Genomic DNA, 27,788 nt, shown 5'->3' with positions numbered 1-27,788 from the left:
TTCGCCCGAGCATACCATGTGCACGTTAGTTTTGTCAATAACACTTACCCAAATTTTGGGGGGCTTCGTACATCTCAACGGACCGAAGGTTGCGGTGTGGTGGTCCTAATTGTATAGTGATGAAATGAGAGGTATAGCAAACACAATTATAGCGCAAGATTGTAACCCCATGGACTTGAATGTCTCGTAATCCTTGAAACAAGGTAGGTAGGTGACGAGGACCGTGAGGCCTAGAACTGAGTAAGTGCTAAATATACGCCTATACGAACGGGGCATATTTGATGACCAAGCTAGTCCGATAGAGTACTGCATATTCGTTTTTTTTGTGAATTTGATTATTTATTATTGCCATATTTGATTGTGGTTTCCTTTCCAGTTCCCTACTGGCCGCTGGAGCGCTTTGCGCCCCTTACGTGGCTGGAGCCATTCAAGTGCAGAGCTTTGCAGGCCCCGCTAGGGGGACTCTCTCGTCTCGTTGATCCCACACTGCGACAAGCGAGTCCATGGAGCCTTGTTCCCGCTGTCCTCGCCGGACGCCCAGCTTTACAGGTTGTATTTGTCACTGCTGTTGTCTTGACACGCCTGCAGGGGTCTGTACAGCGGGACCTTCCCGTGGTGACCCTTACGAGCGATTTGTGTGTCTTGCACGATCCCTGGCACAGAGCGTGGCGATACAGCAAGTCCGGTCAGTTTTCTCTGAAGGCTTTTTGGCATGCTGAAGATGGTTGCAAGCCTTATTGCAGTCCTTGGGGCTGCCGGTTATTATTTGCAGTCCTCCAGTCTGCCTCAATTTGTGTCTGTGTTCCCCAGCCTGGTTTACAGTGCACAGCGCTTTTGAAATAAGGGAAATTAAAAAATCAATTTGCTTATTTTATTATTGCACACAAGCATAGTGATGGAAATAAATGACTTGTATGAGGAGGAGGTCCAGGAATATTTACCTTGGGACAACGAGTTCTATGAAGCCGTGGACTCCTCCATTTATAGAGTGGTCAATGAAGTGGTGGGGCCTATGGAGCAACGCCTGTCGGACAGGATCGTTCAAGAGTATGCCAAATTAGTGAAAGCGCACGCAGACCTCTCTGCGCCCCTGACGGACCTCGCTATTGGGGAGGGCCCTCCACCACCCAAAAATAAGTTCTCCGATGAAGGGGTTGATAAGGATGCGTATGCATGCCTTAAGAACACCTTCCTTGCAAAGGTAGCGTCCCCCCCCCCCCCGCTCCACCGGAACCCAAGGGGACTCCTGACCCAGCCTCCCTGGAGCCGTAAGAAGATTCACAGGGGGATTCGGATGAGGCAGGTTCCTCACAGAGGCCATTTCCCACTCAACCGCAGGGGAGGATTCGGGCATGTTGGACCTGGATGAGATTATTCATCCCCGGTCCCCTGCTTGGGCCCCTGGTGACAAGGTGGCCAAGTTTGTTGCGGCTCACCTCCGCAAGCCCCGAGAAAAGGAGGCTCTGGTTGCCTAAGGGCTGAGTGCCCAAGGCCCACTCTGGAGGGGAAGGTCACCTTCACCCCGGAGTTGGATTCTAAGATGGCTACATTCTGGGCAAAATACATGAAGGATCCTCGGAAGGGCCTAGAAAGATCCTGACTGGCATGCCAGGATGAGCTCCTCAATGCCACTGGTCCGCTGACCACAATTTTAGACATGGCTGAGGAGGCTAAGGTTTCAGGGGCCCCTATTTCCCCCGAGGTCCTATCTAATTGGGCGCAGCGGGCTATTATCTTAATGGGCAATGCCAACTGTGCCCTGTCAACGGAGCATCACCGATCTTTGTTGATCAAGCTTGATCCTAAACTTGGAGACTTCGCCTCCTCGGAGGCGTGGGCAGTTGCACAAGGGGGCCACTTTGGAGACCCTTTCGTGAAGGAGTTGGGTAAATCTGTATCAACATTTACCTCCTTGGACAAGGCCCAGTCCAATATCAAAAGGGTTTTCAACCCATGGGTTTTCCACAGGCCGGTCGAAGTAGGGTTCGCTCGGCCAGCGTGGTTTGCAACAGAACCCCTAAAGGAGACAAGGCTCCAGTCACGGACAATACAACTCTAGCGCAATTCACAACAACTTTTATCCAACAAGAGGCCAGCGCTTCAAAGGACGCAGAGGATTTAAAAACAACACCGGTGGCTACAATCCCAGTGTTAAGTGTTCTACCAGTGGCACAGGTCAGCATCGGAGATGGATTAGCGATCATCCGGGATGCTTGGGCAGCTGTTACATCAGAGGCATGGGTCTTACAAACCGTTCAGGGTTTTCATATAGACTTTTACTACCATCCTCGGCAAGAAAATTATCCTCCCCAATCTCCTTCACAGCCCACGAGGAACAGCAGATCGACAAGGAGGTATCCCCGTTGCTTCGGAAGGGAGCCATTTGCCAATCAGCTTTGCATCCCAATGGTTTTCTAAGCAGCATATTCTTTGAACAAACCCGATGGGGTCTTCGACCGGTTATCAACCTAAAAGAGTTCAACGGGCAGTTGATATACCGGGACCTTAAGATGGAGGAGATTCACCTCCTCCAGGACGTCCTATTCCCATCCGACTGGATTGTAAGGTTGGACTCGAAGGATGCTTACCTTGTAGTTCCAATCCATACCCCTCATCGGTGATTCCTGCAGTTTTGCTTGAGAGACCTTATTTACGAATTGACCACCCTTCCATTCGGTCTTTCCTTAGCCCCATGATGTTTCACCAAAGTGCTCCATCCAGTAGTGAAATTCCTTGAGGCCCAGGGCATACGCATGATCATGTACTTGGAAGATATCCTTCTCATGGCACAGTGTCCCAGAATCTTGTCATGGCAACTCCCAACAAGCGGTGTCCCTTTTGCAAGGTCTGGGGTTTGTCGTCAACGAAAACAAATCCGTTCTCAGCTCTTCTCAGAAGGTGGTTATCCTTGGTTTTGTGGTGGATTCCATCCACTCGTCTTTGAGTCTGCCGTCTCTGAAGATGGCCAAGATTCAGCACGAGTTGCGTCAAACCATCTCCAAGACGTGCACTTCTCTCCGGCAAATTGCCCTGTTGGTGGGTCTTCTGTCCTCATCCATTCAGGTAATTTCCCCGGGACCCCTACATTACCGGGTGCTGCAGCACCTCAAGCATTCCACCTGAGAGGGTTGTTGTACGACCACTCGGTTCCTGTCTCGGTGGAGGCCAGGAAAGAGATTGCCTGGTGGCTGTCTCCCATGGAGGAGTCGAACGGTCGAGCAATGTTCAGCTCAGTTCCGGACCTCATCAAAAAATCTGACACAAGCAGATCAGCCTGGAGCAACAGTTGTGGGTATTTCTCCACCTGAGGCGTTTGAGCGTTAGACGAACAGAACCTCCACATCAACTGCCATGCGCTCCTGGCAGGTTCTTTTGCGGTTTGTTGTTGGACCAGGGACAGAGTGCGGTCTTGATGTCCTCCTGAAGATGGACAACATCCTTTGGTTCGATACGTCAACCATTTGGGGGGTCCTTGCTCACAAGCCTTAGCAAACCTGGCAAAGGACTTTTACGGTTTCTGCTTGGCTCATCACATCTTGGTAATAGCAAAATACCTTCTGGGCCATGACAATCAGATTGGCACTCGAGAAATCTCCACATTTCCAGTCTATGGAAACTGGATCCTCCGGTTTTTCGGTGGCTGGAGAATCTGTGGGGGCCGTTCTCAGTGGACCTCTTTGCACCACGCCTGGACCACCAGTTCCCCAGATTTTTCAGATGGAGACGGGATCCAATGGCTTCAGCCACGGAGGCTTTTCTCCAGGATTGGAGCCATTTTCGATTCCCCCCTTTTCGATTATCACAAGGGCGGCAGCTCAGACTCGCCGGCAGGAGGCAGAAGTGGTAATGGTGACACTGTGTTGGAGATCGCAAGTTTGGTTTCCAGTTCTTCTGGAACTTTCTTGGGATTTTCCGATCCTACTCCCCCTTTTTCCTCACCTGCTTCTGAACCCGGACAGGGTTCCGTACCAACTGGTCACCCAGGGGTTTCTCCTCCTCATGGCGTGGCGGCTTTCAGGCAGCAGTGGTCGCTCCCGGGCCTTTTGTGACCGGCTAAAGTTCTCCTGGCAAAGGCATAGGCTGATAGCACCACAAAACGTTATCAGTCCGCCTGGACAAGATGGGTTTGTTGGTGTCTTCGAAGGAATTTGTGTCTTGTGGTCGCAGGTGTTGTTCCAATCCTGAACTTTCTGGCAGACTTGGCAGCGGACGGGTTGGCATATTGCTTGATCAACGCGATAAGGTCAGCAGTTTTGCAGGCCACAACCCAATCGACGGGTCTCCGGTAGGGGAACATCAGTTCATCTGCAGGCTTCTGCATCGTATCCACCTTTCCTTGCCCCCGGAATCGCGCTACTCTGCCTTACGGGACGTCAACTTAATCTTGAATCTTTTCCAACCAAATAGGTAGCTTTCTTTTAAAGAAATATCGTCAAAACTGGCATTGCTCTTATGTTTAGTTTCCTGCAGGAGAGTTTCGGATACCCGGGCGTTGGACGTCCCAGCAAAAGTTTTTTCTCCAGTGAGTCAAGTTCACAGTGGGACGACGTACTAAGTCTCTTACCCTGACGGACTCGTACCCGTCTTTTCCGGATGTCCCAAAATTATGTGTGGGGAATTGCCTCAAAGCATAAGAAGAAATAAGTCAGGAACTCCGTCCTCCAGGCAAACGACAACTTAATATTGCTTTGAAAAAAACGCACAAGGTTGTCTCTTTCCCCACTATAGCCAGGTGGGTGCGTTGGGTCAAGCAAGAGGCAGGTATTGGCACAAAGCAATTTGGAGCCCACTCAGCCAGGGGTGCAATGGCTTCCAAGGCTTTTTCTCTAGGGGCTCGTCTAGAGGATTTAATGTGTGCAGCGGATTGGTCCTCGGACTCAAACTTTAAAAGGTTTTACTTCAAACCTGTAATAGAGGTTGCTCAGTTAGTGGTAAGAAAGCTTTAAACTAGCATAATCTGAGCCTACGGTCCTGACATAGAATAGAAATTTGCATAGCATCGTAGGGAATATGCTACTTACCAGTATGCATCTGTTCTTGGCATGTAGGGCTGCTGACATTCATATCTGTGCATAGATCGCCGCCTAGTGTTGGGTCCGGATGATTGCACATTGTTGTCCTGGAAGAGTCTTCGAAGTATCACGAGATAGGCGGCTCCTCCCCCGGACTACAGTGCGTTTGGGCATCCTCTCCATCCTTAGATTGTTTTTTGCCATTGTGGCAGGAATGGAGTATGATACAGTGAGTGATGTCCATGCTTGAGAATAATTCTGAGTGCTACAGCTGCGACAGGCACTGGGGAGGAGGGAGGGCAATATGAATGTCAGCAGCCCCACATGCCAAGAACAGATGCATACTGGTAAGTAGCATATTCCGTTCGTGCCATGTGGGCTGCTGAATTCATATCTGTGCATAGAATGTATAGCAGTGTCCTCCCTAGCGGTGGTTGCCCGTGCCAGCTGTAGCAGTCTGAAAAAGAGTCTTGAGTACAGCCTGTCCTACAGCTGCCTGCTGTTTGGAGTGTACATCTATGCAGTAGTGTTTGGTAAATATATGTATGGTAGTCCATGTGGCTGCTCTACATATGTCTTCCAGAGGAATGTTTCTCAGGAAAGCCATGGATGCCCCTAACTTGCGTGTTGAATGCGCTCTTGGGGGAACTGTTAATGTGCATTTAGCTTTCTCATAACAAATTTGTATGCACTTAACAATCCATCTGGCTATACCTGACTTGGAAATGGGGTTGCCTTTGTGCTGTGGTGAAAAGGCAACAAACAGTTGCTTAGTTTTCCTGAAAGGTTTTGTTCCGTCAATATAGTACAGGAGAGCTCTCTTAACGTCTAGGGTATGCAGAGCTCTTTCTGCCACTGAATCTAGATTTGGGAAGAACACTGGCAGTTCTATATTTTGATTGAAGTAAAACTGGGATATCACCTTTGGCATAAATTTAGGGTTTGTACGTAGCACTACCCTATGGGCATGAATTTGTATGAATGGCTCCTGAATAGTTAGGGCTTGCAGCTCACTAACTCTTCTAAGTGATGTAATTGCCACTAAAAAGCCACTTTCCACGTTAGGAATTGTATCTCACACGAGTGTAGAGGTTCAAAAGGTGGTCCCATCAGTCTGGTTAGAACCACGTTTAGGTTCCAGACTGGTGAAGGTGGGTGTCTTGGAGGAATCACTCGTTTGAGTCCCTCCATGAAAGCTTTAATAGCAGGTACTCTGAAGAGTGAAAGGTGCTGCCTGTTCTGAATATAAGCTGCCACCGCAGCTAAGTGTATATGTATGGAACTGTAGGCTAGATTGCATCTGTGCAAATGTAACAGGTAACATATGATGTTCTGAGTAGATGCATCAAGCGGATTTATGTCATCATTGGTACAATAGATGACAAATTGTTTCCACTTTGCCACCTAGCATGCTCTGGTTGTAGGTCTTCTTGCCTCCTTGATAATATTCATACAGTCAGGAGGCAAGTCCAGGTAACCAAACTCTATGACTTCAGGAGCCAGATTGCAAGGTTCAACTGTTGTGGATCTAGGTGCTGAATGTCTCCATGGCTCTGCGTTAAAAGTCTGGGTGTTAATCGCAGCCTTTGATGGGGCACCACGGAAAGTTCTAGGAACGTAGTGTACCATGGTTGCCTCGCCCACGTCGGAGCAACTAGGATGAGTGTCATTGAGTGTTGTCGTAGCTTGCGTGCCACTAGTGGTATGAGCGGGGCCGGGGAAAAAGCGTACCCAAACCTGCCTGACCAGTTCATCCATATCGCATTGCCCTGAGACTGCGGATGTGGAAACCTGGCGGCGAAGCTTTGGCATTTTGCGTTTTCCTTGTGGCGAACAGGTCTATTTCTGGGTGACCCCACTGCTGGAAGTACGGTTGTAGCACTGAGGGATGTATCTCCCACTCGTGCATCTGGTGACTGTGTCTGCAGAGCATATCCGCCGTCTGGTTGTCCCTGCCCGGGAGGTGTTCCGCCATGAGGAGGATGTTCCTCTGAATGGCCCACTTCCACATGCTTTGCGCTAGATGGGGCAACTGTGGAGAGTGTGTCCCTCCCTGCTTCTGTATGTAGTACATGGCAGTCATGTTGTCCGTCCGGATCAACACAACTTTGTTGCACAAATGTACCTTGAACGCCTTCATAGCCATAAAGATTGCCATCAGTCCCAGCAGGTTGATGTGCATCTTCCTTTGCTGTGTCGTCCATAGTCCCTGCACTGTGTAATGGAGGACATGCGCTCCCCATCCCAGGAGAGATGTGTCCGTCGTCAGCACTATCTGTGGTACAGGCTCTTGGAACGGTCGTCACCTGCAAAGGTTTTGTGGGTTCCACCAATGCAGAGAGCTGTATGCGCGACCGGTCACCAACACTGTTGAATGAGCATCCAGGCAGCGCGTTACTCTGCTGCATAACATAATTCTTAGGAGCTGAGTTGGCGAGCATTATTTGACGAACCGGACTATTTTAGAAACTGAAATTTAGCGATTTTAAAATTGTAGGAAAATGTATTTTATTCACTGAATTTGCAGACAGCATACCTGTAGCTGACCCGCATTCATTTGCTAGCACATTTTCGCCCTGTACCTGCCGATCTAGGGCAAGGCACCGAGCACCAGGGACTTTAGCGGCAGCCATCTTAGGTCGGGACAGAGAGGTGAGAGCGCTCTAGTCTCGGGCATAAAAGGAGCCCCCAGACATCGGCTGCGAGTTGAATGAGCATCCAGGCAGCGCGTTACTCTGCTGCATAACATAATTTTTAGGAGCTGAGTTGGCGAGCATTATTTGACGAACCGGGACTTTAGTGGCGGCCATCTGAGGTCGGGACAGAGCGGTGAGAGCGCTCTAGTCTCGGGCATAAAAGGAATCGGTTCCTCTCCACGCTAGCGGACACGTTTGTGGACGCGCTTCGTCAGCGCCAGAGTCCAGCCTGAGTCGGCCCGTCTGTGCCCGTCCGGGCCAGGCCAGGACACGGGGCACGGATGTCTGCCCCACCTACTTCAGGGATGACAACAAGTGAGCAACTCAGGGCTCTTCGCCCCAAGAGAGATAATAACTGTATTTCCTTGAATCCATTACTTGCTGGAGCACAAGCATGCCCTCATTGCACTCTCTCTCTGACTAACTATCAGCCCTATCCCGAAGCTAAACACGGTACTAATAACAAAGCTTATTCCCTGCGAAAGGGCCCCTGTGACTTTACATTTTATACGGTAAACTGTAGATCATTACCACAACACAAACTGGATATCTTCCATCTTCTAATGGAGGAAAAGCCTAGTGCGGTATTTCTGATGGAGACGTGGCTCCACGATAGCGCAGGTCCAGATGTTGCAACTGCCCTCCCCTCGAGTTACGCTATTGTAAGAAAGGACCGAGTAGGACAAGTAGGCGGGGGGATTGCAATTATTTACAATAGAGATCTTGTGTGCAACCTTGAACCTGCAGATATTCCCAGCTGTGAGGCGGCATCGTTTAAGATTACCCTTAGCCCCAATTTTACTTTCTCTGGCCTATTGATCTACCGCTCGCCAGGGAACAATTCTTTATGGTCAGAAAATTTGGTTAACTACATTCTACCATACCATCTTAATGCCCAAAATGTCACAGTACTAGGGGACCTAAATCTTCACTTAGAAGACGATAACAATACTGCCTGTATAAATCTCATTGATGACTTCGCGGCCTTAGACATGACGCTGCGCAACAAGGGCCCCACCCATAAAGCTGGCCATTTGTTAGATCCCATCATTTCTAATATGAGAGAACTTACATGGTTGAATACCATTCCCATCTGCTGGTCGGACCATTTCCTCACACGTTTTGGCATTTCACTTTAACATTCTACACTGCCTTCCGTGACTCCCTCCGAAACTTTCAGGAGGAACTGGAAAACCCTTAACAGGGAGGAGCTACATAACGTACTGAGGAACGATCCCCCATGCTTAGTTGGGGATATGGAAAGTATAGCGGACGCTACACATAAATGGCTTAAAAACGCAGTTGATGCCTGCTTGCCTCTTTCTCGTTGTAAAGGGAAAGTGCACCGCCCCCCTACCCCCTGGTATACTGAGGCCCTCAGGAAGGAAAAATGCACATGCAAGGCTCTGGAGAGGCAGTGGCGCAAGAAATAGGAGTTGAACCAAAAAGAGGTTTATCGCAGGGGCAGAAACATTTACCACTCGGCCTGCATGAAAGCCAAAGCGTGTTATGTTACAACCTCCATCAACACGGCTGTAAATAAATCCCAGACTCTTTTTAATACCGTAAAAGATCTGGCTGGGGAGAAATCGAGAGTTGAGGTGAACCCTCTTAACACTCAGCAGTGCCAGGATCTGGCGTCTTTTTTCGTTGGAAAGATTGAGACTATCATCTCTAACATCAACCAAAATTGTACGGATACATACAAGCAGGACGACACCCCCCAAGTCCCCAGAGGAGATTACCGCCTTGAAACTTGGCCTCCCATTACTCTGGATAAACTGAAGGAATTGTCAAAATCCATTAAGTCCCTATTCCTATTAGCATCATCTGCCAGTTGGAGGACTCTGCTTTGACCATCATAGCTGAGACACTTAACTCCTCCATAGAACAGGCCACAGTTCCAGCGCTATGGAAACACGCTATGGTTAGTCCACTGCTTAAAAAGCCGGCGGCCGACCCCACGATACTGGCCAATTATCGTCCAATATCGTTACTTCCTGCTTTCTCTAAAATTTTGGAGAAGCACATCCATAGTGCCCTCTCAATCTACGTGGAAAATAATGATCTGCTTCATTCTTCCCAGTCCGGTTTTAGGACTGGATATTCCACAGAAACTGCCCTTCTTGGGGTCACAGAAAAGATCAGGGAGCTAATGGATGACGGCCAAACGGTCGCATTGGTTCTGCTGGACCTTAGTGCGGCGTTTGACACCATCTCTCACTCCAGACTGCTTGTCAGGCTGGAGGAGAATGGTGTCGGTGGCACGGCACTGAATTGGATCAGGTCTTACCTATCCCTTCGTACCTTTCAGATCTCCTCTTCCTTGGCATGTTCTGATGTGCTCTACTCCCCCCACGGTGTGCCACAGGGCTCAATCTTGAGTCCTCTATTTTTCAACTTGTACCTCCGTCCACTTGCTGACCTTGCAGAGTTATGGTCTTGCTCTAATGACCTATGCAGAATACTCGCAAATCCTTTTCTCACTTTCCAAATCTGATCCGTCTGCCCCATCTGCACTCAAATCAGGCCTTCACGAAGTTTTTAACTGGATGTCGGATAACCAATTAAAACTTAATGGGGAGAAAACGGAGATCCTCCTCTTAGGGAAAAGCAAGGATCTCTGGAGTGATCCCCATTGGCCGACGTCGTTGGGTAGGCTCCCGCCACCAGCCACCCAGGTTAGAAACGTTGGGGTTATCATAGATGATGGACTATCTATGACGCAGCAAGCCAACAAAGTGGCAGGCATGTGCTTCACTATTCTTAGATGGCTACGCAAAATTGTCTGGATGTTACCGCCTATTACCCAGAAGACCGTAGTCAATGCCTTAGTTACATCTCTGCTTGACTACGGGAACATCCTTTACCTGGGCTCCAACACAGCAGTGATAAGACGCCTGCAGCTTGTGCAAAACTCTGCTGCTAGACTGCTATGCAGAATCCCTAGATCTGCTAGGATCACAAAACATCTTAAGGATCTGCACTGGCTAAGGGTGGAAAATCGGATTCGATTCAAAGCCCTGAACTATCTGTTTAAAATCAAAGCTGGCACTGCCCCCAGGTACTTACAAGATCTTGCCAAGCCCTATTTCCCCAACCTTCGCTCTTGTACAGCAGCACATTTTGCTGTTCCCAGGTACAAACTGGCCAGAATGGGTGGGAGATCCTTTTGCCACCTAGGGCCCACCCTCTGGAACACACTCCCCCCCCACATACGCAAAGAAGAAAATCATCTGAGATTTAGAAAAAGTGTTAAAACTTGGCTGTTTGACAAATAGTTGGCTGCTGACTGTCTCCTCTCCTGTTGTGTTTTGGGCTCTGTTATCTTGGCGCCGGGAAACCCTTTGTGGGTAGCTGCGTGCCTTATAAGTGCTATAAAATAAATAAATAAATAAACACTAGGTCTTTCAACTGTCCTTGAGCCAGGTTCCACTGCCGTGCTAGGCACTCATGAAGCGGACGCATGTGTAGTCTCGCGGGAGGGACAATGAAGATACAGGAGGCCATCATGCCGATCAACTGCATAAACACTTGTGCTGGGAGCGAGTGTTGGGGCCTGAATCTTTGAATCAGTAACAGAATGCTGTTGATTCTTGCTGAGTTTGGCTGTGCCTTTGCTGCCAGAGTGACTATTGTCGCTCCCAGGTACTGTTGTACATGGGCGGGTTGAAGATGAGACTTTGGGTAGTTTAGTGAGAATTCGAGGCTGTGTAGGAGGTGAACAGTGCGAGACATGTGGCTGGCACACTGCTGGGCTGACTTTGCTTGGATAAGCCAGTCTAGATATGGGTAGACGTGGACATGGTTTCTCCGTAGGTGCACCGTCACTGTCGCTAGGCACTTGGTAAACACCCTGGGGGCTGTTGTCACCCCGAAAGGCAAGACCTTGAACTGATAGTGCCGATTCTGTATTGTAAACCTGAGATACTTCCTGTGTGCTGGATGTATTGGTATGTGGAATTACGCATCCTTTAGGTGTTGCGAGGAAGTCTCCCTGAGTGAGCAATGGTAGAACCTGCTGTAAAGTGAGCATGTGAAAATGTTCTGACAAGAGTATTGGCCTGAGAGACCCGTCCTTTTTGGGGATTAAGAAGTACAGCGAGTATACCCCTGTACCCTGTTCCTGTATAGGGACGAGTTCTATGGACCCTTTTTCCAGCATGCTGATGACTTCTTGCTGCAATAAGTCTATGTGCTCTGCGGACATAGGGCGGTGTCTTGGGGGTATGTTGGGTGGAGTGGAGGTTAGCTCTAGACAAAAGCCAGACTGGCAGGAACTGTTGTAATCGTCCCCGACCGGTGTTACATGGTCGGGGGGCAGTGACAAGGCGTCACTGCTTATTATTGGCGGAGGATCTGGTGTTGTTATTCCCTCGTCCTCTGCCATTGCTGCTGTTGCCACGGTATCCACCCCTATTGTTTTTATTATAGGTGGTCTGCGTGCTCCCTTTATTGTATGGAGTTTGCTGGGATGTCTGGCCACGTGTAGCTCCTCTGTTATTGGAGCGACGAAAGGAGCCTCCTCTGAATTGTTGTGATTGCAAGGCACCCATAGACTTGGCTGTCTCTGTGTCCTTTTTAATTTTCTCTAAGATTGTGTCCACATCAGGACCAAATAAAAAATCAGGGTTCACCGGCTGATTTAATAATGTGGTTTGAATCTCAGGTTTGAACCCAGAGATGCGCAACCAAGCGTCTAGCGCACATTTAATGGATGCGTTTGATATGAGTTTCCCCTCTTGTATTAGTGTTTCTGCTCCCTCCTGGTAGGCATCAGGCAAATGTTGTAGCAGTTGCTCTAGTGTGTCATAATGCGCCTTATCGTATCTGGCTAATAGGGCCTGTGTATTGGAAATTCTCCAGATATTAGCTGTTTGAGCAGCCACCCTCTTCCCAGAAGCTTCTAATACTTTAGATTCCTTGTATGGAGGAGGAGCATCACTAGTAGTTTGTGAGTTGGCGCGCTTACGAGCATTTGACACCACCAAAGAGTCCAATGGCAGCTGTCCCTTAATATATGTAGGGTCCAGAGGCGGAGGTCGGTATTTTCTTTCAATTCTGGGGTTAATAACCCTTGCTCTTGTGGTTTCCTTGAAAATGTCTCCTGCGTGTTTAAGGACACCTTTTAACATGGGCAATGTCTTGACTGATTTCTCTGAAGTGGAGAAAGTGTCAAACAGGAAGTCCTCTTCAACTGGGTCAGCATGCATTTCCACATTATGATTCTGTGCTGCCCTTTCAATTAAAGCGTTAAACGCAGCTGTATCTTCTGTTGGCGAAGTTTTAACAGGATAAGAAGGATTGTCAGGAATAGTCTGTGACTCCCCCTGGTCAGCAGGGTCTGTCCAGGCCTGAGTCTGGTCCTCCTGATCCGTGTCCGCAGGGTAATTGTATTGTTCATCATCGTCATACCCCATATCCTCATGAGTGGGTGTGGGTGAGTATGCAGAAGTTTCCTGGCCATGATACCTCACAGTTTCAAAAAGGACAGGCGATGTTGCAAAATCCCTCCTCCTCATGGTGTCTTAAGACAGGCTGACCTTTTTCGGGGCCGGCGTCGATGTAGGTCCCACCGACTTCGCCTTTTCGCCAATATGTTTTTGCCCTGCGTCGACTTCGGTGCTTGTTGCGTCGGAGGCGCAGCCTTCTGCCTCGATTAGACGTGGCCCTTCGAGGCGCTCTTGGTTTTCGGCTCGAGGCCTTTGACGAGCTGTGGCTTGTCTATTTGTTGCTTCGGATCGAGAACCTTCCGAGACTCGAGTCCTGTGTTTGTGTCGGTGTCAGTCGACCTCGTCGGTTCGACGTGCTTGGCTTTAGTGGTGGACTTCAGTGCACCAATCTTCGGTTCGACACCCTTTAGTTTCGACCCCGCAGGGTCGTCGACACTTTTTTTCTTCCACTCCGATGGGTTCGAACTCTTCGATTCGAAGACTGTCTTCAGCAGTTTCAGTTTCGTTTTCGACACGATTGCTTTCGGTTTCGTTTTAAGTAGTTCGACCGATGGCTTGTGTGATATATTCTTAGCCGGGCCGAGACGCGGGGCTATAGAATGTTGTTTATGATCTTGGCCTAGGCCTTCTGGCGATGCCTCGACCTGAGCCCTTGGAAGTCTTTCCGTGTCTGTTCGGGCCCTGTACCCAGAGTTGGGCCTCATCGCTCGAGTCATCATCGACCGCTCCGATGGGGGATACGTCGTCCCTTACCCCGACGACGTTTTCATCGACTACGTTCTCTTCATCGTCTTCAAAATAGTTGGAGTCATGCTCCAAATCGGGATCCGACTGCTGTTCTGGATCCTCAGTGTCGACGACCTCGTCGTCCTCTTCATCAAAGATATTCACCAGGTCGGGCGCTGGCTTCGACATAGTTTGCCTCGCTGTGCTTCGGAGTCTAAGCGTCTTCTTCGACCTGAATCGAGCACAAGCTAGACAGTTGTTCTCATCGTGCTCTGGTGATAAGCACTTGTTGCACACCGGGTGTACATCGATGTGCGGGTACTTGGAGTTACAAAGGGGGCATCTTTTGAACGGGCTCTGTTCCATCGACGATCGGGCCTTTGGTGTCGAAAAGGCCACGCGGCTCTCTTCGACATCCTGCGTAAGAAAGTAAAACAAGAACTCGGCACCGATCGAAAACAATACCGACGACCCCGAAGGCCTTTTGGCCTTTATAAAAGTTTCCGAACTTGAGTAAAGAAAAGTACATCCGAACCCAATGGTGGAAAAAAACAATAGGAGGATGGAGAGGATGCCCATGCGCACTGTAGTCCGGGGGAGGAGCCACCTATCTCGTGATACTTCGAAGACTCTTCCAGGAAAACAATGTGCAATCATCCGGACCCAACACTGGAATGGCAGACATTGTAAACCCTATAGCCAACCCTATTTTGAACCTTTCTCTGAGTCAGGGGGCCTTACCACACTTGTGGAAACAGGCCATGGTCATCCCTCTTCTTAAAAAGCCAAGCCTTGCCCCAGAAGTCCCTGCCAATTACAGGCCCATCTCGCTCCTTCCGGCACTCACTAAAATCTTGGAGAAGCATGTTCATGGCATCCTCTCCAATTTTTTGGAGTCCAACGAGCTATTGCACGCGTCTAAATAGGGTTTTCGACCTACCCTAAGTACAGAAACCGCGCTCTTGGAGGTTTCAGAGATTGTTAAGGAGTCGCTGGATGCCGGAGGCAGGGTGATATTAGTTATGTTAGACCTGTCGGCGGCTTTTGACACCGTCCCCCATGAGGATCTCCTCATAAGACTGCATGACATCGGTCTGAGGGGGACGGTGCTCAGTTGGTTTCGTTCCTTTCTAGCCAACCGCCGACAAACGGTCTGGGCCTCCCCTGGATCTGCCGAAATGTCGCCTTTGGGAGTCGGAGTTCCTCAGGGCTCAGTATTGAGCCCAACTCTATTTAACATCTTTATGACCCCTCTGGCGGCATTGGTGGAGTCCTACGGAGCCCAGATCGTTTCCTATGCTGACGACACCCAGCTTCTCTTCTCTTGTCGGAAGGGCGAAGAATTCGATGGTGAAAGTATCTGTGAGTGCCTTGGGGCTGTTTTTAACTGGTTCCAACTAAACAGCCTCAAGTGCAACTCGGATAAATCCGAGATACTTTTCTTTGGATGCCCCTCGGAACCGGACTGGCAAGGGTGGTGGCCTGCCGACATGTTCCCTCCAGCTCATTCTTCTGAGTCAGCCAAGAACCTGGGAATTAAAATAGACAATGGGCTCACGCTCAAACCCCAGGTGCTGACCCTAACAGGAACATGTTTCGGTATCCTCAGGATGCTCCGGAAATTCTTTCCGCTGCTTTCTGAGGACCATAGGAGAATAATTGTTCAGGCCCTCATCGGATCCAGACTCGATTATGCCAATATCCTGTATCTGGGTCTGCCGGAATACCTTTCACAGCGCATGCAGGTGGCTCAGAATGCAGCCGCACGAGTCATCTTCGGCCTGCATCGACGAGTGAGTGCGTCAAATTTATTGCAAACTCTACATTGGCTCCCCATCCGGAAGCGGATAATATTCAAGGCCATGACACTGGCTCACAAAGCCTTGCATGCCACGGGTGCCCAATATTTACAAAAGAGGCTGGCTTTCTACCTGCCGGCACGATCTTTAAGATCGGAGTCGCTGGCATTAGCAGTTGTCCCCCGCATAAAGAAAGCCCGTATCGGAGGACGGACTTTTAGGTTGCTGGCCCCTCAGCTGTGGAACTCCTTACCTTTGTCTTTGCATTCCACGCCCAACTTATTCGCTTTCAGGAAGAGTTTAAAGACCTGGCTCTTTACTGGCTAGAGTTTCTTAGTTCCATCTTTGGTTCTGCTGTATTGTCCTTTCACTGTTATGTTTCATCTGTTCCCTTTTCCTAGGTCTGGAACACAAAGCGCCGAGACACTCCTTTGGAGTAGCCGCGCGCTATAGAAGACCTATAATAACATAACCTAACATAACATAACATAACATAACATAACACTAGGCGGCGATCTATGCACAGATATGAATTCAGCAGCCCACATGCCTCGAACAGTTAAGTTTTAATTCTATTAAGAACACGCAGGCGAGGATTATCCCACCCAGGGCATGGTCTCGTGCGAACCCACCCATATGAAGGTAAGCAACCGATTCAAGTTTATGAGTTTTCCACTCTTAGTTGGTGAATATATTTGATATCGTTGGCTCTTCTAGAGTTTGTAATTGTTGAAGCCTTGTAGTTTTGGATTGGGTCTTCCTGAAACCCTTACGATGTCTCTGCTCTTCTAGGAAATGACAGTTCAAAACAGGAGGAGTGCTAAATTAGCGTGACTCGCACGAAGAAAGAGGAAGAACAGATAGAGCGAAAGGACTACTTATTAGTGATGGACACTATGGAAGGACTTTGTTGTTGGACACCCCCCTTGGCATTGTGGGAGTTGATGTTTCTTTTGGTTCATGTGGCACTTTTAATGCATTCAAAGATTTTTATAAATAAGTCTTTTGGGCTGCTGTGTGATTTATATGTTAATAAAGCGGAGAAAGACTTAGCATAGTCCTCGCCTCCATGTCCTAATAGAATTTAAACTTACCTTTACTTTGCTAGGCAGATTTCTATTCACAACCAATTTGCCTTTCTTATGCTGTAGTGTTTAAAAAGTAGTGGGATTACAACTACAAGAGCACATTATCAAAATATCTTTCCTTACATCTGCTAATCTGTAGGTGGCCCTTAATGCACCATCTTGATGGGCATATTTTGCATGGGATGTACAATGTCCTTTGGATGTTGGGCGATGTAAAAGCTGACTGCTGCTAGAATGCTCAGTATCCTTTGACACGGTTGAGTTAAAGCTCGCCATGCTTTATGACTGAATGGACACAAGAGATGCTGAATGTAACTGGTCATCTTTCGTGCCTGAATGAAATCCTAAAGACAGTCTGGTTCCTTTTTGCCTCCAGCCTTTTGCCAGCGTCATGCAGGATGACACTGAGCTAATCCCATTTCTCATGATTTTTAATCTGCAGTAAATACTTGTAAAAGATAGCAGGGCTTAAAATGTCATCTTCATAAAGATATCCAAAACCTCCAACTCTAAGAAACACGGACTATTGAAAGAATACATTTATCACAAGCTATTTTTGCAAAGTAGATCACTCACACTTTAATTGCCTGTCTGCATATCTGGAAAGAGCAAATGTCCCACAATCTAAATCAGGAATTCTAGGATGCAGCCTTGAGGGGTTGGCACTCCTGAAAAAGTCTTATGCCAAGATCCATCTTGACTAAACTGCTTTTCTTCATATCAAAGAAAAGTTTAAATGAGCAGGCAATGCAGACAAAAATCAACCTGAAAACATCTCAGTGACTAATAAAACACACATTTCAAAAATTAAAGCGTAATAGTGAGCATTGTAGTCCATGTATTTAGACCGCTTTATTCCCTATGTCCCAGAGAACCTATTTGTTTATCTACATCAAACCCTCATTCAGTTAGGTATGCCAGATGTTACTAAAACCTCCTAAGTATTTTTCGTGCCGGCAGTTACTGCATGATTACTTATGCACCTTGGCTATTCTAATTAGATGTAACACAGATATATAATACCTAGCATGTTTCAAATTATTTTAAGGCACATGTTTGCCAAGACCATTGTCCATGAGACCACAGACATGCATACTGACCCCTGACCAGTTCATGCCAACTACCAACATCAATATACATAAAGTAGATAGGAAGATAAGGTTGCTCCAAGGACAGACCTCCTGCAGCCATGAAACCATGTACTCTCATTGATTTCTCTTAAATACTATCTTTGTAGGTTGGTCAGGATAGGAACTCAATGCCATAATGTAGCAGAATCAACGTTGAACTTTACTACATTGATAGGGGGGCGCTAGAGGGCGCACTGCGGAATGGCTGGCTAGTGTGTCAGCTCCGCAGGACGGGAGCAAAATTGCGGCCTTTGACCCCCTTCGGACACCGCAAAGGCGACGAAAATGGTCCAGTTAGCCATCGGAATATGCAACCCATAATCTCCAGGCGGTAATATGACGAAATAGCGACAGCTGATGCAGATATAGATGAAAACTGCTGCGGAGACGAGCAGAGCTTCAAGATGGCCGCACCCGGTGATCGTTGTTGACGATGGATCCGACGGCTGGGAGCCCGAAACTGAAATATCCGGACCTACTTAGAGACCTGCCGAGGTACTGCCCGCTCTATGTCACAGCGAGCCAGCCATGGGCGATTGAGGGCAAGGAGAACGCGACGAAACGGGATGCGTTCCAGCGGACGAAAAATGGCGGAGGCGCTGGAACGCGAGTCCATTACAGCGAGGGAGGCGTGTGAGGCGACCGTGGGTATATGCAGCGCTGAGGAGAGTGCAAGAGAGATCTGACTGTCGGATGGCTGGTGCAGAAAGTCAGCGAGGAGAAGGCAAGAGGCAGAAGTGCCTTGCTTAGACGGCACGAACGTGAGCGTGAGCAGCAGCGCTTAAACGCCGCTCGAACGAAGCTGCATCTGGGGACGTAGGGTGCGCTCCCGGCGGCGCCAGCGGAACGGATGCGGTAACAGCCTGCAACAAATACTGGTTACCTGCAGCATCGGGAACACTGGTGCTCCTACCCAGTGTACACAATAGTGAGTTGTTAACCGAATACACGCCAGAAAGAGCATAACGGTGTGAAACCTAGCACCTTTTTAAACATTGCAATAGTACATACCTGTTGGACTATACAGGGCGAGAAGACCTGCGACGAGGCGGCAATGGGGGCACCCTGACGCCGAGGCATGTATGGGACACCCTGGGAATACACTGCAGACCTACTCGATGAAAAGCTCCTGTGAACTGCAGCAAGGCGGGAAGATCTGACTGCGCTGACGCTGCCTTCATCATACAACTGCTGAGTAAACATAAACGGACACATAAATCCAGACTACGTCTGATGAATAAATCTACCACCTTGTCGGGGTCTAGAACACCAGCTCGCCGCAACCAATCCACTACGGGCGCTTCGGCGGCAGTGAGCCCATTGAGGCGCAGTCCCCCAACGTACACCGGTGATATGGGTAAGCCAGATAAACAACAAACGAAACTTCCATTCGAGACCAGGAAGCAGGTCAAGAACAACGCGACTACCTCGGATCTGGAAGGGGAGCAAGAGATGCCTGAGGGAACTGGCATGGAGACAGTCTTGAGGGAAATTCAGCAGAGCCTCCAGGAGATGAACAGCAAACTAGATAACGTAATGCAGCGAGTGGACAATATGGCGGCGAAGATAGAAAAACATGACGAGCGTATAGTGGAGGCGGAGCAGAGGATCTCTAAAGTGGAGGACGACTCCAGAACCACATTGAAAGCGTGCGGCGGCTTCGAAAAAACGCTGGAGAGTCTTCGGCCAAGGTGGAGGACCAGGAAGCGAGGTCTAGGCGCAATAATGTTCGCATTTCCGGCCTGCCGGAATCTACCAACACTGGCAAGATGGAGACTTACATCGAGACGTTGCTGAAGGAGATCTTTGGAGCTGAAAAACTGTCCTCGGTATTCCTGGTCGAACGGGCACACCGATCACTGGCACCGGCACCTAAACCAGGTGCAGCCCCGCGCAGGATTATTGCCCGCTTTCTCAACTACAGGGACCGGGACACGATCCTCAGACTTGCCAGAGACATGGGCAAAATCACATACCAAGGAAGTACCCGGGAATTTTATCCAGACCACACTATGGCTGTGCAGATGGCGCGCAAGTGATTCGCCCCGGTGAAGAAAAAACTGCGGGATCTTGGACTAGAATACGTAATGCTATACCCGGCAAAACTCAAAATCACGAATGCGGGTAAGCCTGTTGTTCTTCCAACGGTGTAGGCGGCGCAGGAGTATATCAAGAAAATGGGGAAGCGGAGGAAAGCGCAAGATCGAGACGAGCCGACCAGTGATATCGACTGAATCAACGAGGGAATGGACTCCGTGCTATAATACAAAACGAGATGGAGCTAGAGACATCTTGAAGACGCTGCAGAATGGCGCCTATGCAGACAGGCATAACACTCACATGGTGTCAGTGGACTGCACTTGCAATGGACCGCTGCACGGCGGCGGGAACTCACTTGAACCATGTAAGTGCACACGCTGGCTGTCTGGACTAGAGGTGGTACCTTACGCAGTGAGTAAACTGAAAATGCATTGAAAGCCAGGGTTACGGGAGAGGAGGTATGGATTACGTTGAACTATGTGGCATCATACTGAGAGATGTACTCTGAACTCAGTGGCGATGGGGCTTACTGGGGTTGGATCTGGTGTGCATGGCTGAACATTTGAACTGTACTGCATGGTCCTACTGGACGCAACAACAGGGATAGACTTGCACACGTGAAATTTAGCGCACTGGACTACTACAATACGGCAAGCGCGCTCATGAGAGGCTGTGTTGCATTGTGAAGTTGGACTATGAGGGGTGGGTGGAGGGGATTAAGGACATTCATGCGACTTATTGACTAGACCGCAGGCTTCTGTCCACCTCCACTATGTGGATGGAGATGTGTGTACCTGGTGACACCCCCAAGAGGGTGCGCCCCAACTCAAGTTCTACTGCTGGTTTAACTGTTTTGAAGGGAAGGCTTTGGCACAGTTTGGGCGCTAAAGTGGGTGGGGGGTGGGCGTGGGAACTGGGTGTTGTTCGAGTTAAATCACTGTGTCTGAGAAGCATGGTGACCCCCTTATTTCTGGAACACATTGCAACAAATGTTATACTACATTTCGAACTCATACTTTTGCATCGAGAGGTGCGACTAACTGCTAACATACCATGGACACGGGTGGCTCCTAACACGACCTGGCACATGCTACTTTCAATGTCGTGACACGATCACACGCATTAAAATTTATCACGTGGAAAGTCAGGGGCCTAGGCAACCCCAAAAAAATTCGGCAGATATTTGCGTACTTTGATCGATTACATATTGACATAGCCTTTTTGCAGGAAACGCATATAGCAGCTGCCACTACATCCAGTCTGGGCGCTAGATGGGCGGAGTCAGTCGCCAACTCGAATTACTCGTCTTATTCTAGAGGAGTTAGCATCTTAGTACGGAAGGGGATACACTTTAAAATCTCCAGCACACACAAAGACCACGAGGGTAGATATGTCATTGTGGTGGGTACGGTGAGGCAGAGGCGGATGGCGTTGGTGAACACTTACGGCCCTAATATAGACGATTCAGGGTTCTTTAGGGAAGTGTGGAACATCATTGCAGAACTCCAGGTAGAACATATACTTTGGGGTGGTGATTTCAACGTGGCACTACGGGACGGATTAGATAGGACTCCACGCACATTAGAACCACATGTCAGAGCGAGAGCAATGATACAAGATGCTATGGAAGACTTAAACATGGCTGATGTGTGGAGGGCTCATCACCCGGGGGAGACAATAGCGACACACATAAACGCAGCGCACAACAGCTGGTCCAGACTGGATTATTGGCTAGGCACACAGGAGGTGATCTCATGGGCCACTCATATAAAACATCGCCCAAGAACACTTTCGGACCATAACCCTGTACTCATAGAGATAACTATCCCACACTACGAGCCACCACCTTTCACTTGGCGATTTAATGCTGCGGCATTGCGAGACCCATTGTACGTAGACACCTTACATATTGCAATGGTAGATTACTTCGACCTGAATGGCCCCACGACTGAGGACCCTTGTCTGTTGTGGGAAGCGTTTAAGGCCACGATACGAGGGGTGTGCATAAGTACATCCACAGGCATACTGAAGGACATTCGACAACAACTACAAACACGTGAGAACGCGATACACGCTATGGAACAAAGATATACACAAACAGGCGACACTAAAATATTGGGAGACATACAAACACTACTAGTTGAACATCACCAGTTGGCAGCTGATGAGCTTAAATATGTGTCCAAACGTAAAACTGCTAGAATGTACGGAGAGGGAGGCAGACCAGGCAAAGCCCTAGCTTACAAAATTTGCTCAGGACGTACACCACAAAATATCACAGCTATACGAACCCGGGCAGGAAGTGTCACGAGGGACATTAAGGGGATAACAAGAGAATTCATGGCCTTTTATGGTGCACTTTATGAGGCACGCCCATCGATGCCACAGGAGGACCTACTGTCCTATATGGCAGATGTAGGGATTGCATGGCTAGCTGATGGGCACAGGGAATACCTAGCTCGCCCTATAACAATTGAAGAAGTCACGGACACAATTAAAAGGCTACCGAATGGCAAGGCGCCAGGGCCGGATGGGTTCGTGACGGAATTCGATAAAATGTTTGAGGACTTACTAGCCCCATTTTTAGTGAGATTGTATGGAGCGGCACATGAGGCACAGACTCTACAAGCGTCAATGAGGGAGGCAATGCTTATTGCATTATTAAAGCCAGGGAAAGAGGAGGATAAGTGTGATTCCTATCGCCCCCTCTCACTCATAAACGTCGACAAAAATCATAGCAAGCCTATTGGCGGATAGGCTCAAACCGCTGATGCCCTTGTTGATACGGCCTGACCAGTCCGGCTTCATACCTGATAGATCTACCACGCATAACACGCGAACAGTATTTGCACTAGCCCACTACCTGGCACCAGAAATTAAAGCTGTGGCAGTATTGTTAGACGCGGCTAAAGCGTTTGACACAATAGACTGGCCATTTCTAAACGCTGTTCTGTTGCGCATGGGATTTCCACATATATTTATGGGGTGGATCACGATGTTATACACGAACTTAACCGCACGCATAAGAATTAACAAATATGTATCAGAGCCCATTCCGATCTGTCGAGGCACCAGACAGGGGTGCCCACTCTCACCGATGCTTTTTGCTTTAATATTAGAACCTCTGGCTTGCAAAATCCGTCAACATCACCACTACTCGGCCATACAGCTCCCGACACGCCCCATACACATCTCGCTTTATGCTGATGATATGGTGTTGTATGTAAAAAATCCGGAACAGCACCTTAATCCCTTGTTAAGAGAATATATCAAGTTCGGTCAGCACTCTGGATTACAGATAAATTGGACCAAATCCCTGGTATTAGCGTTGACAGATAGTACGCACCCCGCGGCCCTGGACTATCCTCTAGAATGGTCAGACGAGCCGACCAAGTATTTGGGAGTGTGGTTCCACAGAGACCCGGAGCTGGTCATACGTACTAATTACGGCAGAGCGATAGCGTCCTTGGAAGAAAAGGTTGCCAGATGGAATAAATTGCTGTTGTCCCTGGCGGACGGAGTAGCGATAATCAAAATGGTGCTACTGCCTAAGTTTATTCAATAATATCCCAATAAAGCCACCTGCGGTGGTCTTCCGAAACATTAAAAAACTGGTGCTTAATCTGCTCTGGGCAGGAAAACAGGCCAGGTTGGAATTACACACTATGACACTACCGTTTGCTCAGGGAGGTTTCAAAGTCCCAGATTTATATCTCTATTACCTATGCGCTCAGGCGCAATTCGCGCACTACTGGTACCACGAAATACCCTTCCTGACACGTGGCGGTGGAGGCAGGGGATGCAGACCCGATCCCGCTGACTAGCATATTACCACAAAAAAGGCTTAAACTACATGACCATGACATTAACCCGGTCAACACTACCACGGAAGCGTGGAGACTGATAGGAAAAGCTGCAAATAGCTTGCCGCTTTATGCACCTGCACTTCCACTAGCGCATCATCCGGCACTCTGTCACGCAGGAACAGGTTGGCATGGATTTGCTAAAGTGTGCTGGGATAGATAAATTAGGCGACTTATACAAAAATGGGGTCTTTCAGACACTAGACAAATTGGCATATACACTGTTATTTAGTTTTAATTACTACAGGTTGCAAAGGGCGATAAAAGAACATTTACCAGATTACCCGGATGAGCCAAAGACCCTGACACCCTTGCAGTTAGTACTCACCACACCTACGGCTTCCCACTTGGTATCGAAATTGTACACAAGCATACAACGAAACATAGGAGGGAACACTGAGAGGGTGAGAGACAAATGGAATGCTGCACTAGAGGAGCCACTCACGGATGACGAATGGTTAACTGCCTGCCTGCTCACTGGCATGCTGACGCCAAATGGGAACTTGAGGATCATTCACTACAAGTATCTGCATCAAATGTACTATACCCCCATGAGGCTATACAGATACGGGCTAAGAGATGACTCCAGCTGTGTAAGATGTAGACAGGAAAATACAGACTTCATGCATTTGGCGTGGCACTGTCGCCAGGTGGCAGGTTTTTGGGAGCAGGTGATGCAGGCTCTAAGCGAAATGCTTGGGACGTCACTGCAATGTAGGGCCAAAGTTTGCTTGTTGGGTATTGTTCCGCAGCTGACAGCGCAAAGGCGGAAATTCTGCGTGGTGGCATTGCTACTGGCCAAGCGGAGGGTGTCTATGCATTGGAATAGCAAACGGGGACCGAAGGTTAAACACTGGCTGGAAGATTTAACATATTGCCGGGATACGCTGGTCCCTTATGAGGAAGAGTTGCCAGTCAGATCGCGTCCCAGAGACTATTGGATGTATTTACGTACCTATTTATTAGAACATGAAACGACATGCAATGATGATAACTCATAGCAAGAACTGCAACAGGGTTAATGGAATGTAGTGATAAAATGACAACTTGTGATGGGGGGGATGCTGTGACACAGTGGTCTTTATACTCAGAGTTCTTTGTTCTTTAACTGTTTCACCAATTTACTGGAAAGAGTATAAAAAACAAAAAGTAAGACAACAAACATGATTGACTGTATGCATAAGCACTGCTCTATGTTTCCAATGCTATTTCCTACAACGCCGCCGGTCCCAAGGATGTCGGCTGATGGGCCGTGTACACGAGAGAATAATTTGCGAATGATACAACTGCATAGCCGGCCTGATGAGGTTGTAGGCGCCAACATGTCTATTGTTACTATGAAAGGTGCAATAAACATATTAACCAAAAAAAAAAAAAAAAAACTTTACTACATTGATGGCAGCAAACAAGAAGCATTCAATATTCATTTATGCCCTCCCCACATAGAACTTTACTGAAACATTCAGTACCCTCGATTCTTTCTCCTTTGTTACATTAGCAGACTCATGATTTCTAGCACTTATAGTGGGAGGGAAAAAAGCGAAGGTACAGTCAAAATCTGATCAGGAATGTGCAGTTCAAATAGGGACCATGTGATTGCTTATGGTACCAGATATAACCGTGATCTATAATATCTTGATTGTGTTTTAGTGTATGCTTTATCCCATATATAATATAGACTTTACAGTTAATAACATAAATAAAAGACACAATGGCATACCTGGAACTCACGGAGAACTGTAGATATGTTGGTGTCATTTGCTAAATTCGTTAGGATTTCCAGCTATGTAAAATAAAAGACCTTTTCAGCACACAAACAAAAACATGCTAACAGACAATTAATGCATCAACACACTGAAGTAACATGACAACTAAAGATAATGTTCAGATACATCTTTTTAGAGATCTTTGCCATGTGTGATTTACACCATGATGTACTTTCAAAATAACTATTACAACATTTATTCTTGTAATAATTACCATCTTCAGGTTCTGATTAAGAAAACATACAAAAATCAATAACGTCTGATCATCTGCTTCAAAGGTGACTATTCATGTAGAAAAATTGTTGCGAGATAAAGAAAGAGCTCTATATTGTGCTTTAGATAATCACAGTTGCTACCAACATATAGATACAGACAAAATTAGCCACTGTGTTTTCAACATTTTCACCCAAAAAGTCTGTGAAGTTCTGTAAGCTGAATTTGGTTTGAATTTGACATGAATACCATTATCTGATGCATATCATGCAGCAACATGCACCTTCCACCTAGCCTTCAGAGAATCCCCAGACATTGGTTATAGGCACTGCACTGTCACAAACTTCAGCTGCAGGAAAGTGGACCAGGGTGGCTATGAGGCGGCTTTGGCACGGAGAAGTCCCCCAAAAGCTCAGCTGAATGGCAGGCCCCCAAAAACTAACCTGAATTACTGCACCATTCCTTCTCCCACTCCGACAGCAGGCTGCAGGTTCCGGTGCAACACAGATTTAGAGTTGCCTGGAGTCATCTCGCAGCAGGTTTTAGAAACAGTAGACCCTACAGGATGGTGTTGGGAGGAGCAGGGAATGCGGTAACCCAGGCTCCCCGGTTGTATAGGCCAGCACCCTTCATCTGGGCTGGTGTGTAATTTTAAAGACCTGGTTGAACATCCACAAGTTTTAGTCTTTGGGTAGCATGGGTGGGGGCATCAGGAGCTCCTTTTAGGGGCCCTGCCTCTGAAATGCCATGACTGGTGGCAGAGAGATAAAGGATTCCAACATCAAGGAGATGTTTAGCAGGGAGTAGCCATCATTCGCAGTAATGAAAGGGGAGGCATGCAACCTGCCTACAGGAGCAAGGCCTCAGAAGACTCAGGATGAGGAACACTCACAGTTAAGGAACAACTAAATATTTTCTGTTACAGAACGATAACACAAAGAAGGCTCCACACTTGATTGACATGCCCAGGTGGAGGGGGAGACTGGCTTGTCTGCTCTCTCCTGGGATTCAGTCAACAGGCATTCAGTTTTTGGATATCAGAATAACCTCACACATTTGCAGCTGCATAGGTACAAATTCCTTCATGTTATTTTGCTCCATTTAATCCAGAAAAAGAGTCTGGAATGATGTGGCCAGGATTGCCGCCTTCAAAAAGCACATTCTTCCTAGTCTCACATATGTATTTAATGTTTTCCCACTGTGCATAGCACAAAGAAATATTGGCCACCTAAAGAAACTACACCATGCATTTACAGGAGGATAAAGATCTAAATTCAGCTTGGCATAGTGCCCGGCACACTCGGGACTGGGTAGATTAGGAGTGCCCCATCAGTTCCATTATTATCAAGCCTCCCAGTTTTGGTATGTTCAAGTGCTGGCGTGGAGAAATGGTGCTTCATTGATCAGTGTTGAGTCTCTACCCTTGTCGCAGGTCTGCTGAGATCAGAAGGTGGAATAGCCTGTATGTCTTCCCTGTCACCAGAGCAATGTTGGCGGTTTAGGCTAATGTTATGAAGAAAAAGGGACTTGTTGTATTCCATCTACAACCTTTCTCTCCTTATTTGGGCATGCTGCATTCAGCCACGCTTGGACAGGGAAAGATTTTCAGCATGGGATAAATGGATTGCTCTGCATTGTGCAATTTTTTTTAAAAACAGAGTAATTAAGTACTTTAAAGAAATGAAAGCAGAATACGTGTTTACTAAAGCAGAGTGATTCCAATATCTGTACCAGCAACACTGCGTGTCAAACCCTGAGGTCAAAAAAGGTCAAGAAGAGTCTTTACTGATCTAGAGAAAACCCTGCAGGCGCAGTCCTCACAGACGCAACTGGTTTCAAAACTCTACGCCCTTTTGAATCACCAATACCTGAATGCTAAATAACGATGTCAATTTCACTGTGAAAGTAAACTAACCATTTCTTTTGACATTGACCAATGGTCTACCATTTTTCAGAGGGCGACCAACTTTGCTAAGCACACCCAAGCAATGGGGGTTGTGTA

General features: G+C 47.9%; 1 protein-coding gene across 3 annotated transcripts in view; it reads right to left on the bottom strand.

Moving 5' to 3' along the window:
* Nucleotides 1-27,788, bottom strand: part of AP3B1 (adaptor related protein complex 3 subunit beta 1) — a 2,001,071-nt gene that overhangs the window by 1,263,479 nt on the left and 709,804 nt on the right. For all 3 annotated transcript variants that reach the window (XM_086960746.1, XM_086960745.1, XM_086960747.1), the window contains one exon: nucleotides 25,528-25,590. In XM_086960746.1, the coding sequence (XP_086816872.1) occupies nucleotides 25,528-25,590 (63 nt within the window). The remainder of the gene's footprint in view (nucleotides 1-25,527; nucleotides 25,591-27,788) is intronic.

This window comes from Lissotriton vulgaris, chromosome 3_1 (genome assembly GCF_964263255.1).
Source record: "Lissotriton vulgaris chromosome 3_1, aLisVul1.2, whole genome shotgun sequence".
NCBI lineage: Eukaryota > Metazoa > Chordata > Amphibia > Caudata > Salamandridae > Lissotriton > Lissotriton vulgaris.
This window is presented reverse-complemented; position numbering and strand designations above follow the sequence as displayed.